General features: G+C 54.9%; 1 protein-coding gene across 4 annotated transcripts in view; it reads right to left on the bottom strand.

Moving 5' to 3' along the window:
• Positions 1-13641, bottom strand: part of TTLL1 (tubulin tyrosine ligase like 1) — a 30351-nt gene extending 16710 nt beyond the window's left edge. Inside the window, exons 1-5 of one of the 4 annotated variants that reach the window (XM_044227625.1) lie at positions 13563-13641; positions 9703-9734; positions 7210-7318; positions 6823-6896; positions 4576-4692 (exon numbers count right to left, since the gene is read on the bottom strand). In XM_044227625.1, coding sequence (XP_044083560.1) covers positions 4576-4688 — 113 coding nt within the window. In that variant the 5' untranslated portion in view covers positions 4689-4692; positions 6823-6896; positions 7210-7318; positions 9703-9734; positions 13563-13641. The remainder of the gene's footprint in view (positions 1-4575; positions 4693-6822; positions 6897-7209; positions 7319-9702; positions 9735-13562) is intronic. The other 3 variants (XM_044227626.1, XM_044227627.1, XM_044227629.1) reach the window with 3 other exon arrangements.
• Between the last annotated feature and the right edge of the window lie 441 nt (positions 13642-14082).

The following is a 14082-nucleotide window of genomic DNA, read 5'->3' as shown; positions in this document are numbered from 1 at the left end:
ATACTGTTATAACTAAAAACAGTCATTTCTGGTATCGTCAAATATTACTTGGTGCTCATACTTCCTTCGTTGTCTGAGGCATCTTACTTACAGCTTGTGCAAAGAGCCAGGCTCTTCTCTCTCCCGTGGCTCTTTCCATCTGTCTTCTCCCTCCTTTCTTCCTATGCTATTGATCTGTTGAAGACCCTGGGTCACCCGTCCTCCAGGGGAGCTCCAGGGGTCCCACGTTCCTTACTCAGCATGGCTACGCGGGTGTCCCCTCTGTCCCTCCCAGTCCCCTCCCACATGCTGCCGGTAAATTAGGAGTCGGACTGCAGACTAGGGGGCTGCAGGTCAATCTGGGGGCACATCTGCATTTGGACCGGCCACGTTTAAGTGCTCATTAGCCCTGTGGTTAGTGGCTCCCGTACAGGGCAGGCCCAGACCCTTACGTCATTAAGGAAGGCAAAACAGGTGTGTTTCTACACTGTCATTTCTCCTTCGTGGGTTAGCAGGAATATTTCTACAAGAAGTTCCCCTTCATCAACAGTTTGGATACTCAAAACATAGTTCATACAGAAAAGACGAACAAAATGTTTGTCTCTTTCCCTTTATCAGTTTGCAAAATACTGAGCTGTTTCCCTACCATCCTCAGGTCAGGTGATGGATAAGATATATTCTGGGTATCCAATACTGAAAAGCAAATGGCCCCGTGTTAGCAACTTAAGACAATATCCACTAAATCCCATCTTGAGGTTTTGGGGATCAAGACGTGGGCCGGGGGGGTGGGGGTGGGGCACCTGGGTGGCTCAGTAGTTAACCGTCTGCCTTCAACTCACGTCATGATCCCAGGGTCCTGGGATCGAGCCCCACATCGGGCTCCGTGCTCAACAGGAAGCCTGCTTCTCCCTCTCCCACCTCCCCCTGCTTATATTCCGTCTCTTACTGTCTCTCTGTCAAATAAATAAATAAAATCTTAAAAAAAAAAAAAAAAGATTCAGGGCGGGGCTCAGTGGAGGGTGCTTCTGCTCACTATGGCCCTGCCTGGGGCCACTTGGAGGATACTCAGGGGTGTTCAGTGTATGATCGGACCTGGAACATCCAAGAAGGCTTCATTCCTGCCTGGCACCTTGGCGGGCACGGCTACAACCGACCCACACAAGCCTTACACACGGCTTCTCCAGCAAGATGGTCCCAGAAGTCAGGCTTGTCCCGTGGCGGCTCGGGGCTCCCTCCAAGAGTTCCCATAAAGGAAGTGGAAGCCGCTAGTTTCTTAAGGCCTGGACCCAGACGTCTCACTCTGGCTTTGCTCTGGCCGAACAGGTGGCAGAGGCGGTGGTGTGCCACTTGGAGACCAGCCCTGAAAGGCCTGCAGAGCTTCCAGGCTCCGTCCTGGCCCCTCGCCACCGCGGGAGAGCAAGGCCCCGGTCGCCGGCCGCAGGGACGGGAGAGCTGTGTGGAGAGAAGCCGCTGTGCTCCTCGCCCCGGGCGGCCAAGAGCAGACAAGCCCCAGCTGACCTCCCCCAGGGGACAGCAGATGCACAGGGGAGCCCAGGCAGGATCAGCTCTAAAAGTACCACTGAGCCAAACCTACAAATGCTATCAAAGGGTTGTTCTGAGCCCGTATTGTGCTGTCTCGTTACACCCGTCAGTCTGGACTCAGACAGCTCAGCTCACGCTCGCGCCCTGGGACCGCCACGCTTTCGTGTTTCTCCTGCTTCCTGCCTGTATGCAAGCTGGGATCTCACTGTCATCATGTTTATTGTTACACAATTTTCCTAACTGCTTTAGAACTGTCAGTTGTTTTATTTTTTGGTAACATTTCTTCTTTTTTTTTAAATAAAGATTTTATTTATTTATTTGACAGAGAGAGATCACCAAGTAGGCAGAGAGGCGGGTGGGGGTGGGGGTGGGGAAGCAGGCTCCCTGCCGAGCGGACAGCCGGATGCAGGGCTTGATCCCAGGACCCTGAGACCATGACCTGAGCTGAAGGCAGAGGCTTTAACCCACTGAGCCATCCAGGCGCCTCTGTCACTTGCTTCAATGGCTGCGCCATAATCCACCCGCTTAACGTGGGTGCCTTTCCCTATAACCATTTAACATTTGGCTGATGTCAATGTTTTACCCTAACCAATTGTTAAGACTTAATGGGACGCTTAGTGCTTAAAACGGGAGCTCTGAGGAGTTCAAACATCCAAAGTGACACAGTTCTACTCTTTTCTCTCTCTCTCTCTAAGACTAGCTCCAAAATGCTTCTCATGTGGCGTGAAGAAGGGAAGGAGGTGCTCTGCACCCTCCCAAGCGTCGATGAATCACTGAGAGAAGCAGAAAGGACTGAGGGCCGGCTAAGCCCAGGGCACAGAGCCGTGGGACACAAACCAGTAAGTTCAAAACAATTTTTTTTTACTGACATTTCAAGATTTTATTTATTTGAGGGAGAGAGAGAGTGTCTGTGAGCGAGCACAAGTGGGGGGCAGGGGCAGAGCGAGAAGCAGACTCTCCACTGAGCAGGGAGCCCAACCAGGGGCTCGACCCCAGGACCCCAACATCATGACCTGAGCCAAAGGCAGACGCTTAACCAACTGAGCCCCCCAGGCGCCCTACAAAATGCTCTTACTCAGCCTTTCTTTCAGAGCTCCTCTGGAAGCAGGGCTCTGCCGGTTATTCTCTGCCTCAGAGAAGAATACAAGCGTGATGCCAAAGCACACACAGCCGCTGCATTTCTCTATAAATGCTTCCTCTACTGGCATTCCATGCTCGCCAAGGGAAATTGGGTTTTGGTTTAAAGTACAGGTACCTTAAACTGCTACAGGGGCAAAGAGTCATCCCGGGGTGCCTGGCTAGCCTGGTCAGTAAGCGTCTGCCTTCAGCTCAGGTCATGGTCTCAAGGTCCTGGATCGAGTCTCACATCGGGTTCTCTGCTCAGCAGGGAGCCTGCTTCCCCTGCTCTCTCTGCCTGCCTCTCTGCCTACTTGTGATCTCCGTCAAATAAATAAATAAAATCTTAAAAAAAAAAAGAAAGGAAGAAAAAGAAAGGGTCATCTCTCTAATCGCTGCAGGAGATGGAAGCTGGACGCCAGTGCACTGTGCACCTGGGCCAGCGCCAGGCTCTGGGGAGCCTGGGTAAGCCAGACAAGGTCCTCACCGTTGTGAGGCTCGCGGTCACATGTAAAGAGGGCACAGGCGGGGAAACCACATTTGCTTCCTGACGCCAGGGAAAGCAGGCTGGGGGGCTGGAGAGGCACCGGCGGCTTCCGGGGCAGGAAGCTCATGCGCCAGTGCGTGAAGGACAGCGACAGCACACGCTTATGGGGCGCCCGTCACAGCCCATGCTCCATGCTTTACTGAGTCATTCAAATTTCAAACAACTGGATTTGCAAAGAGAGGTCGAGTCCTTTGCTAATGGCCACAGAGATAGCCGTGGGAGAGCCAGGGTGGGAAGCCAGGCACGACCTGTCTCCAGGGTCCACCTAAATGCCGGATGCGTCGCCCCTCTCAAGGCTCAGCTGAGGGGGCAGAAAGCACAGCCTTTACACGGTGTAGAAGCAATAATGTCTTAGCAGGTCAGCAGGGGGAAACATGTCGGCTGACACACTAGGGCGTAAGGGAGAAGGAAGCAGCTGGAAAGAGGCCGAGGAACATCTCTCGAGGCAGCAGAGGGGAGCTGGGCTCAGGGAGGGCAGATGCACAGGGTGAAAAAGCCTCCAGGGGTGCCGGGGTGGCTCAGTTGGTTAAGCGTCTGCCTTTGGCTCATGTCGTGATCCCAGGGTCCTGGGATCAAGTCCCACATCGGCTCCTTGCTCAGAGGGGAGCCTGCTTCTCCCTCTGCCTGCCGCTCCCCCTGCTTGCACTCTCTCTCTCTGACAAATAAATAAATAAAATCTTAAAAAAGAAAGAAAGAAAAAGCCTCCAGAGTCCCACCAGCTCGCCCTTCCTCAAAGATTCACGGGGCAGGAGCTAAAGAGGGCTGGGGATGGCAGGGGCAACCGCAGGCGGCAGTCTGGGCACACAACCCCGCCCGAGGGCGGAGGCCGCCCCGAGGCAGGGAGCAGCCCAGCCCTGGACAGGGGAGGACACAGGACCTCACCTGGTGGAGCGGGGGAGGCAGGCGGGAACAGGAGGCTAGGACGACCCCTGTGTTTGCCGCTGGGTGAAACGCCAGCAGGGAGTCGGAGCCGAACCCTGCTTCTCTGTTCCTCGCGCCACTCGCTTCTCGGCTGTTGGTGACCAGTCCCACTGGCACTGTGCGCCGTGAGAGGACGCAAAGGGAGCAGAGATCCCCCAGCGCTGGACAACGGCACTGACTGAGAACGCCGACCGGCGGGGACTCCGGCTTCTCACCAAACCCCGGCCGTCTTAGCCACGCTGGCTTGTGCGGAAGCGTCCCGGGACGTCCGACGCCAGGCTGCCACACGGGAGTGCGGGAACACGCCGGGACGTGGACGAGCCAAGGGCGTTCTTGTCGTGCGCTCCTCGGGGGCCTCGGCGCGGAAGATGTGTGACGGGAGGTGTCCCTTGGGCACAAAGCCTGCGCCAGCATTCACCAGGCGACAAGCGGCCTTGGAAAAACAATCGGATCCTGCCTTCTCTACTTACCAGTAAAAGTTCCAATCTTCGTTTTCTGTCACTTGGATCCATCCTCTCTTTTCAAAGTTATTTATCAGCACGGACTTCTCGATATCAGTGACCCATTTCACTTTTCCTGCCATAATCCTGGAAGAGATCAACGTGGTAGAGGTTGGAAATGTCAACAGCAAGACACTATCCCTCACACACCCCAAGCTCCCCCGACGCGGGCTGTGGTTCTCGGCCATCTGGCAGAGACATCTGGCCATGTCTTTTGTTGTCACAGCTGGGGACACGGATGCCTCGATGCCGCCCGACACCCTACGGCGTATGGGACGCCCCCTCCCCCACAGCAAGTCACCAAGCCAAAATGTTAACGGTGCCAAGACTAAGAAGCCCTGGCCTGCTCAGGGCAGGGGGGGAAAGGCAGCAATGAGAGAGTCACCACCCAGTGGGTGTCACCATGGCGACCGGAACCACCAGGCAGAGGTAGCACCTGGGTTGTGAGGCCTGAGGCGGGAGGTGGCCCTCGCAGGGTGGCTGGGGGAGACCGCCCTCAGTAGAGGGCGCTGGAGCTGGCTTCCGGAGGCTGGGTGGGAGCCTGTCCCAACAGGAGCACCTCCCACCCTGTCCAGCGCTGCTACCTCCCTGCTTCCTCCCCCGCCCTGCTCCATCTCACTCTCTGTAAGCGCAGGTGACCTTTATCTGACCATATCACTGCCTTTTACTAGCCTCCGTGGCTTCCCAGTGCTTTTAAGATCTGCAGACCCTCACCCTCACCTGCTTCTCCTTCACGTGCTGTGTTCTCGTCACACTAGACTTTTCTGCCCACACTCTGCCTCAGGGCCTTGGCATGTGCTTGGTGTCTGTGCCTGTGGCACTCCCCCTCCCTTCCTGCCTGGCAAAGCTGCTGCCCACTCATCGGCCAGTGTAAGTGAATGTCACTCCCTCCACAAAGCCTCCCTGACTCCAGACGTGGTTCACGGCCACTCAGTACTCCTGCACTCCTAGCCCTGCAAGAGGACATGCAGCTGGCTTTCTTCTTCGCTGCTCTGGGCCCAGGGTCTAGCCCTGCACCTGGCATGTGACAGATACCCATTCAGACTGACTGACTGTGGCCCCAGGTCTGTCAGCACCACTGTGTGACTTGGAGAAAGTTAAAAGATGAGACCTGGGTCTGCCTTGCCTCGGGAAAGGGAGAGGGAAGACAATTCCGTGGAGCCCACTGCCTCCGCACCCTGCCCAGTAGTGGCAGTGTCACAGAGCTGGGACTGGAGTTCGAGGGCCAGTTCTGAAACTCACAAGCTGTGTGTCTCTGGGCAAGTTACTTAACCTCTCTGAACTTGTTTCCTTCTCTCTATGAACAGCATGTACCCATCTCACAGGGCTATAGTGAGGATGAAATGAGTGAACAGTGGAACAGTGCGCAGCATGTAGAAAGCACTCAAGAGGTATCTGGTGGTACTGTTGCCATCGTCACCACTTTATGGATTTGGATGCTGAGGCTCAAAGGTTAAGAGCCCCTCTAAGAATCAGACTGAAGGGAGCCATGGAGCCCTGACTTGAGCCCACGGTGACCCTATTTTGATGTGCCACCTCTTTTCAAACAGTCTGCTGTCCCCCCCACCCCCCGCTCTGAACATGGGCTTCATCAGGATGCCATGCCCCCCGGGGTCAAGGTAAGAAATGCACGGAACTGCTCTCTGCAAAACGAGAAGCCGCCCTGTGATGATAGGAGGCGGTTACCGTGGAAAGTCAGCAGCCGCCACACAGAAACGCTGGCAGAGGCAGCACAGGAGTGGAATCCCCGCGCGCTGTGACCCCACACCCCTCCCTGGGCCAACCCCAGCCAGTGTCCAAAGCCTGGCGCCCAACCTCAGCCCTCGCAGCCCAGCAGCCCAATCCTGCTCCAACTCTGCCCCCTAGAGTCCAACCGCAGACTTGGATTGCGGGAAGAACCATCCCCCAGGCAGGCAACGACAGCCCCACCACCACCCCTGGTATCTCAGTGATTGCCACCTGGCACAGGCGCTGACCCGCAACCCACCTGGGGGTGACCCAGAGGGGCACTGATGGGGCCGTGCTTGAACAGTCAGAAAACGCTTCCCGAGTGTGATCCCCAAACCCCATAAAGCAGACAGGGCACATATTCTCATCCTCACTTTATGGAGCAAGACAGGGAGCCTCGGAGGTCAGGCTTTCTCGCCACCCCACCCATGCACCCACCCACCACTTCCGCAGGGCGCTAAGGAAACCAGCCTCTCAGGCCCGACCCACCATAGGGACTCCTGGAACCAACAGGCACGGCCAAGTTCGCTTCAGCTTCCAGGCCTGCTGCTTGGGGTTCGTACCTACAACAAAATGAACACACAGGCAAAATGTACATGGCCCAGGACCGAGAGATGGTCTGTGAACACGGCAAAACCGTGTCTTCTGCTGAACAAGAGCACGCCACGAGCTGTCTCAGGGTCTTTTCTTATTGAGATATATTTTTCTGGATTCTCTTCCTTCTTGACTCCGGTGGGACTTTCTGGGCCGCCCTGCCACTCCACTTCACACGCCCCCTGCTCCGGCCCAGCACCTGCCTCCCTGCTGCTCCCACCCAGCTCCGCTGACCCCAAAGCTGCAGGTCAAGGGCCACCTCCCCCGGGGAGCCATTCTCACCGCCTTTTGCCTCCGCCGAACCACCCAGCCTTCCCTGTATGTCTCCTGCCGTCTTCATGGACACACAGAACTTCCTGCCTTGCCTTCCTGGTCTCTGTTTACCTTCCTTCTAGAGGAAAGTAAGGTGAGGGGAGACTTTCTTAGTCCCCTGCTTCCTTCTCACCCCCCGATTCTTTCTAGACTTCGGTGTGAGCATTGGCAACAACGTCCACAGCGAATGCGGCAGGCCACTGTCTCCAGCACGCAGCCGTCCAGCACACGGGGAGGGGGGCAGCCAGTGCCTACTCCTCACGAAAGTGAGGGAACAGACACATCCCCAAGGGTCAGTCCTTTGAATCTGACTCTGTTTTCAAGAGTTACTTCCCTGTAAATGTTATGGGTTGGAACTGTATCCCCAAAAAAGATACGTTGAGGGGTGCCTGGCTGGCTCAGTCAAAAGAGCATGTGACTCTTGATCTCAGGGTTATGAGTTCAAGTCCCACGTTTGGCATCGAGATTACTTAAAAAAAAAAAAAGAAGGAAGTGTGGATGCAGGGACACCTAGACACACAGGGAAGATGGTCACATGAACATGAAGGCGGCGATGAGAGCCGCGCAGCCACAGCCCAAGAAAAGTCTGGGTCCACCACAGACTGGAAGAGACCGGGATCCCGCCCGGATTCTTCGGAGAGAGCACAGCTCTGCCGGCACCTTGATTTCAGACATCTGGCCTCACTGAGCCACTCACTTCAGGGCACTTTCAAAGTACAGCCCAGGAAATGAACCCGAGATATAGCCATCCCAGGCCCTAGAAGAAAAAGGAAATTTATACCTATAAAGAGTTTTAAGTATATATGTGGGAGACAGCACAGTAAAGTGATGTGCAAAAGGACAAGACAGTTGGGGCGCCTCGGTGGCTCAGTGGGTTAAGCCTCTGCCTTCGGCTCAAGTCGTGATCTCAGGGTCCTGGGATCGAGCCCTGCATCGGGCTCTCTGCTCAGCAGGGAGCCTTCTTCCCAGCCCCCTGCCTGCCTCTCTGCCTACTTGTGATCTCTGTCTGTCAAATAAAAAATAAATAAATGTTTAAAAAAAAAGACAAAACAGTTATCTATAGTTAAAAAAAGAAGAAAAAAGGGGCGCCTGGGTGGCTCAGTGGGTTAAAGCCTCTGCCTTCGGCTCGGGTCATGATCTCGGGGTCCTGGGATGGAGTCCTGCATCGGGCTCTCTGCTCAGCGCGGAGCCTGCTTCCTCCTCTCTCTCTGTCTGCCTCTCTCCCTACTTGTGATAATAATAAATAATAAATAAATAAATAAAATCTTTTAAAAAAAAAAAAGAAGAAGAAGAAAAAGAAAGAAATGAACTAAGGCCACCTCCTTTAAAGAGACGTGGGACCTCTTTCCAGAAATGCACCAAACCAGCCTGACAGCCACCACTGGGAACCAATGACAAGGCAGCCCCAGCAGAGCCAAAGGAGGAACAGCAGTTCCCCGCACCTGAGGCTCGGGCACTCGGTGCATTTCCCGCGCTCACACATCCATGGGGACTCGCGAGTCTTCTTGGGGCCTCCATTTGCGCCATGAAGAAAATGGGACTGAGAGCCCCGGGGCCTGGGCAGGACGGCTGAGGTTGCTGGGAGGTCGGGCGGGTGTGCTTGGGGCACGCCACAGTTCACTGAATTTGAAACGAGCGCACCCGCTTTCCCTGAAGGTTCCTGACGCTCTCCCCGATTCAGCCCTGCACGCTCCTCCAGTTCAGCCCCTACTTACACAGTGGGCCTGCCGGGCTCCTGGCCAGGTGCTGGAGGTCAGCCCTGCCCTCACGAAGGAAGTAACTCGATATTTACTTTATCATCCAAAACAACAGCCACGACTTCTATGAAGTGCCAGGATCCACCGGGCACAGGGCCGGGCACTCTGTACACGTTCTTCTCCACTTCCTCTGTCCCTCGGGCTCACACACTGCTGGAAGGCAGGTGTTCATTCTCCCCGTTTACACACGGAGAAAGCAGGGCTCACACAGTAGCAGGCAGGGGCGCCTGGGTGGTTCAGTGGGTTAAAGCCTCTGCCTTTGGCTTGGGTCCTGGTCCTGGGATCCTGGGTTCAAGCCCCATGTCGGGCTCTCTACTCGGTGGGGAGCCTACTCGGTGGGGAGCCTGCTTCCCTCTCTCTCTCTGCCTGCCTCTCTGCCTACTTGTGATCTGTCAAATAATTAAATAAAATCTTAAAAAAAAAAAAAAAGAGTAGCAGGCAGAGCAGAGACTACAGCCTGTGGATGCCACACTGCCTCCCCTCCCCACTCTGTCAACTATCCCTTTACCCCACAGGGCAGGGGGTGGCCGGACTCTGGGGGTCTCTGTCCCCCAACACCCAGCCACGGCCAGCCACAGTCAGGGGGCTCAGAAATGGTCTGCAAAACAGACAAAGGAACCTGCTGGCCACAGAAGCCAGGGTTGACTCCTTCCCAACGCTAAGAAATACTAAGCCCCTTCCCTTAGAAAAATCAATAAAGAAATACCGGATGTCAGACAGTTCTCCTGTTACTTCCTCCTAAAACAGGGAAGAAAAATAAGTGAGGTTAGCAGGACCGTGTAATGAACTCTAGCGGGGTTCACGTGAACTGAACGTGAAGCCATTGGGTCAGCTACTTGCAACACTGAGCCCCACAGGAAGGGATAAAGACGATGTGGTATATATATGCAAGGGAATGATTACTCAGCCATCAAAAAGAATGAAATCTTGGGCGCCTGGGTGGCTCAGTGGGTTAAGCCGCTGCCTTTGGCTCAGGTCATGATCTCAGGGTCCTGGGATCGAGTCCCGCATCGGGCTCTCTGCTCAGCAGGGAGCCTGCTTCCCTCTCTCTCTCTCTGCCTGCCTCTCTGTCTACTTGTGATCTCTCTCTGTCAAATAAATAAATAAAATCTTTAAAAAAAAAAAAAAAAAGAATGAAATCTTGCCATTTGCAACAACGTGGATGGAACTAGAGGGTATTATGCTAAGGAAAAGTCAAAGAAGGACAAACTACATGATTTCACCCGTATGTGGAATTTAAGAAACAAAGCTGGTGAACATACGGGAGTGGGTAGAAAGACAGAAGGAAACAAACCATAAGCGACTCTTAACTGCAGAGAACACAGAGGGTTGCGGAGGTGGGGGATGGGCCGGATGAGTGATGAGGACGAAGGGGGCACCTGTTGTGATCAGCACCGGCTGCTCTATGTAACTGACGAACCACTGAATTCTACTCCTGAACCCGATATCGCGCCTATGTTAACTAGAATTTAAATAAAAATTTGAAAAAAAAAATTTAAAAACCCAAACTGAGCATCATAAAACCTAACCCAGAGAAACAGAGTTAGGTGTTCGGTGATCTTTGTGCTGACTGTGCTCGAATCCCAGTGGGCTGTCCCAACCTGAGGTTCTCCAGTTGGGGAAAAGCGTTCTCGAGGCAGGCAGTTAGCTATGTTCAGAAAGTGATGTGGGTCCCTCTGCTGGGGCCGGTGGGCAGGACCTTCAAAAGCTTGAGGACAGGTTTCCACCGGGACAGCCCTGGGTGTCTGAGCTTCGACAGCCCAGCTTCTCACCCACCCACTCGGCTCTGACAGCCACCCTGTGCAGGGACCACTACCAGAGACGCGAGCACCCGAAGGAGGTGCTCGTGGACAGTCCCGATCCAGGGAGGCAAGAGAGTCATTTCACAAGCTGGAAGCCCTGGCAGCAAGGTGCCTCCACAATCCAGCAAAGCTCAGCTGTGGTCCTGCGGGGGAGGGGACTCTTAATCCCGCCGGCAGCAAATGGTGCCAGCTCTACTCCAGAAGGTTCCAGATCTGTCTGTGCCTCTCCCCAGCGGCCCCATAATCCTGGATGACCACAGCAGGCTCCACTGGTTTCCTTAGCACCATGACCCCATGGCACCCATGCTCTCTCTGCCTAGCAGAGTGACCCTCTCACATGCACAAAGCAAATAAGGTCATCCTGCTCATGAGCCTCCAGGGGCTTCCATTAGCCCCAGAATACAACCATCACTTACAACCATATATAAGGTGGACCCCATGTAATCTGGGCTCCCCATCACCTCTCAAGCTCTGTCTCCAGCACCCCTCCCCATCAGCCCTCTGCAGCCCTGGGCCACCTTTCAGCTCCTCACACCCACCAAGCTGCAGCCTGTCTCAAGGCTTTGCTCTCCCCCACATCTGGCCCCTTCTCGAAGGTCAGCTCTTCAGAGTGACTTTCACAATGCCAATCTCAATGCCCCCACTCATCACACTTTACTTCTCTGTGGCCGTCAGGCTGCGCACGACTGTTTAGTCCAGGGCCAGCTCAAAGCATGGCCCACAAACCACCACACAGGCATCACCTGGAGCTCGTTAGAAATACAAGTTCCCGGGCACCTGGGTGGCTCAGTGGGTTACGCCTCTGCCTCTGGCTCAGGTCATGGTCTCAGTGTCCTGGGATGGAGCCCAGCATCAGGCTCTCTGCTCAGCAGGGAGCCCGCTTCCCCCTCCCTCTCTGCCTGCCTCCCTGCCTACTTATGAGCTCTCTCTCTGTCAAATAAATACAGTCTTTAAAAAGAAATAAAGAAAAAAGAAATAGAAGTTCTTGGGTGCCTGGCGCCTGGGTGGCTCAGTCAGTGAAGCATCTACCTTCAGCTCAGGTCATGATCCCAGGGTCCTGGAATCAAATACCGCATTGGGCTCCCAGCTCGGCAGGGAGCTTGCTTCTCCCTCTCCTCCCTGCTCTCTCTCGCTGTCTGTCTCTCTCAACTAAATAAATAAAATCTTAAAAAAGAAAGAAAGAAATACAAATTCTTACGCCTCCCCTAACCCCTACACAGATGTGCACACTTGGACTCCTTGAGAGCGGGCCCAGGAATCTGTATCTGAACAAGCTCTCAGGTGAGATCCCTACCCTTGCCCAAGTTTGAGAAGAACTGGTCTAGTTCACGTATTTGGTTCCCTGGTGATTACCTGTCTTTGGCACACATAACTCATGTCAGGAGAGCAGAAGTGCTCTCAATCATTGCCTACTGAACGCCCAGCATCCAGAACAGCGTCTAATAATAGCAGGTGCTCAATCAATATTTGATGAATTAGCAAAAATAAAGAGATGAATTCCCTTCCCTCATGCAATCAAACAAGCCAAGCAGTGCTCAGGCACAGCCCAGCCCTCCAGAGGCTGGCAGACCCGCAGGCAGGAGAAAATGGTAAACAAACACCCCCAGACGTCCACACTTTTTCCAGGGGCCTGAATTAGGAGATCTGGAGTTTAGCAGATCTCCATGGAGTGAAGGAACATCTCGGGGAATATCCGTACCCCCCACCCCAGGAGGACAGAACTTTGCCAAAAGGCCTTTCATTTCCCGGAGTTATGACTACTCCCTGACAAAAGCCAGGCCAACCTTTCAGGAGAAAAAGCAAGCAGAGGGAAGAAATTATAATCATAGAATGAATGCACTTTTCTGGGTCCAGCCATAAAAAACGGGAGGCCCCTCCGTCCCCAAACCCACGACGCAAACACTTTTGGTCACTATCACTTTCAACAAAGTCCCAACGAGGTCAGGATTCTAGGGCGTTTCGATTCCTTTCCAGCTAGTGGAAAAGGAAAAAATACCATCTTTAAAGGAAATAATTAACAGTGTAAACGAAGACTTCCCAACAGCTGGAGGGCCCTGTTCCTGCTCCGCACGCCCCTGGGAGACAATGCCATGCTTACAGCAACCACTTAGCAGGGATCGTAATGCCTTGGGCGCAGGGCAAGACCAATCTTTTTGTAACCGCCACAAACCAGCACCGAAATGTGCTCAGTACATATTTCCGTGAACAAAGAGCCTCTCTGCAAACACTAACCTGCTTAGAACAATGAGATTCTTTTACTTCTAGAATGAGTTCCCTGTAACGTCCCGGCTACTCTACGAGGTGCTCGGCTACCTCCGCCTCCCACCCCCTTGGACTGAGAAAAAAGGGAGGAGAAATGCTCAGGTCCAATCCCGCACAGAAGGGCAGGCAGGGCGGGGGACACGAATCCATCTCCTAACCAGCGCTGTCGCCACAGGTCCCCCGCCCCCTGCAAAAGGTGCAGGAGAAACAACACAGACTGCAAACGAATGGGAAAAGCCTAAACGATGAAATTCTGGGGTAGCCAATATGAATCAGAATGCAATAACAACGCCCGGGCAGCACAGGGAAAGCCACAGAAGCTCGGAGGAAAAGCGGGGGCACAGTGGTCAGCGCAGGCTTCCCGGAGGACGCGGGTCCGGCAAGCAGCCCCTACGCTAACCGCCCGGCCGCGGCCGCGCAGACCCGCTCGCGCATGCGTACTCGTCCACCAGGGCCGGCCACACCCTCGTCCGGGGATGCGGCCTCGGCGGCGGGGCCTCACCTGTGAGCGCAGAGCCCCGAGGAGCGCCGAGCAGCGCGCAGCTGGGCGGCCCCGCGCCGTGCCCCGGCCCCGCCTCCAGCCCCACTCCGGCGCCGGCAGGAGGACGCCACTCGCAGCCCCGCGGACCGGCCCGCCGCGCGCCGCGCTGTACTTCCGGGGCGGCGCTCTGGCAACCGAAGACGCCGCCGCTGGCGCCGCGACCGCTTCCGGGGTCACATTTTCCTGGCTCACCTGTAGGCCCCCAGCTCCGTGGTGCGGGCGCGCATCCTACGAAGAGGAAGGCGGTCCATCGCCAGGAGGCTCGCAGCCTTCAGGACCCAGAAAAGAGGTCGAGCCTGACAGTGGGAGGCAGAGCCATGTGAGGAATTGGGCCCCGTGTCTGGAGCGCCCTTGGTCTCCTCTGCTGCTCAGCTTCCCAATCTGCAAGGTTGGGACTGCAGGTGGCGCCGACCTCGCAGGTCGAGTGTCCTTAGGTGTCATTCTGTGCCCAAGTCGTATTAATCAGTAAATGTAAAGTCGG

This window comes from Neovison vison, chromosome 12 (genome assembly GCF_020171115.1).
Source record: "Neovison vison isolate M4711 chromosome 12, ASM_NN_V1, whole genome shotgun sequence".
Lineage (NCBI taxonomy): Eukaryota > Metazoa > Chordata > Mammalia > Carnivora > Mustelidae > Neogale > Neogale vison.
The sequence above is the reverse complement of the archived record's forward strand: the minus strand, read 5'-3'. Positions and strand labels throughout refer to the sequence as shown.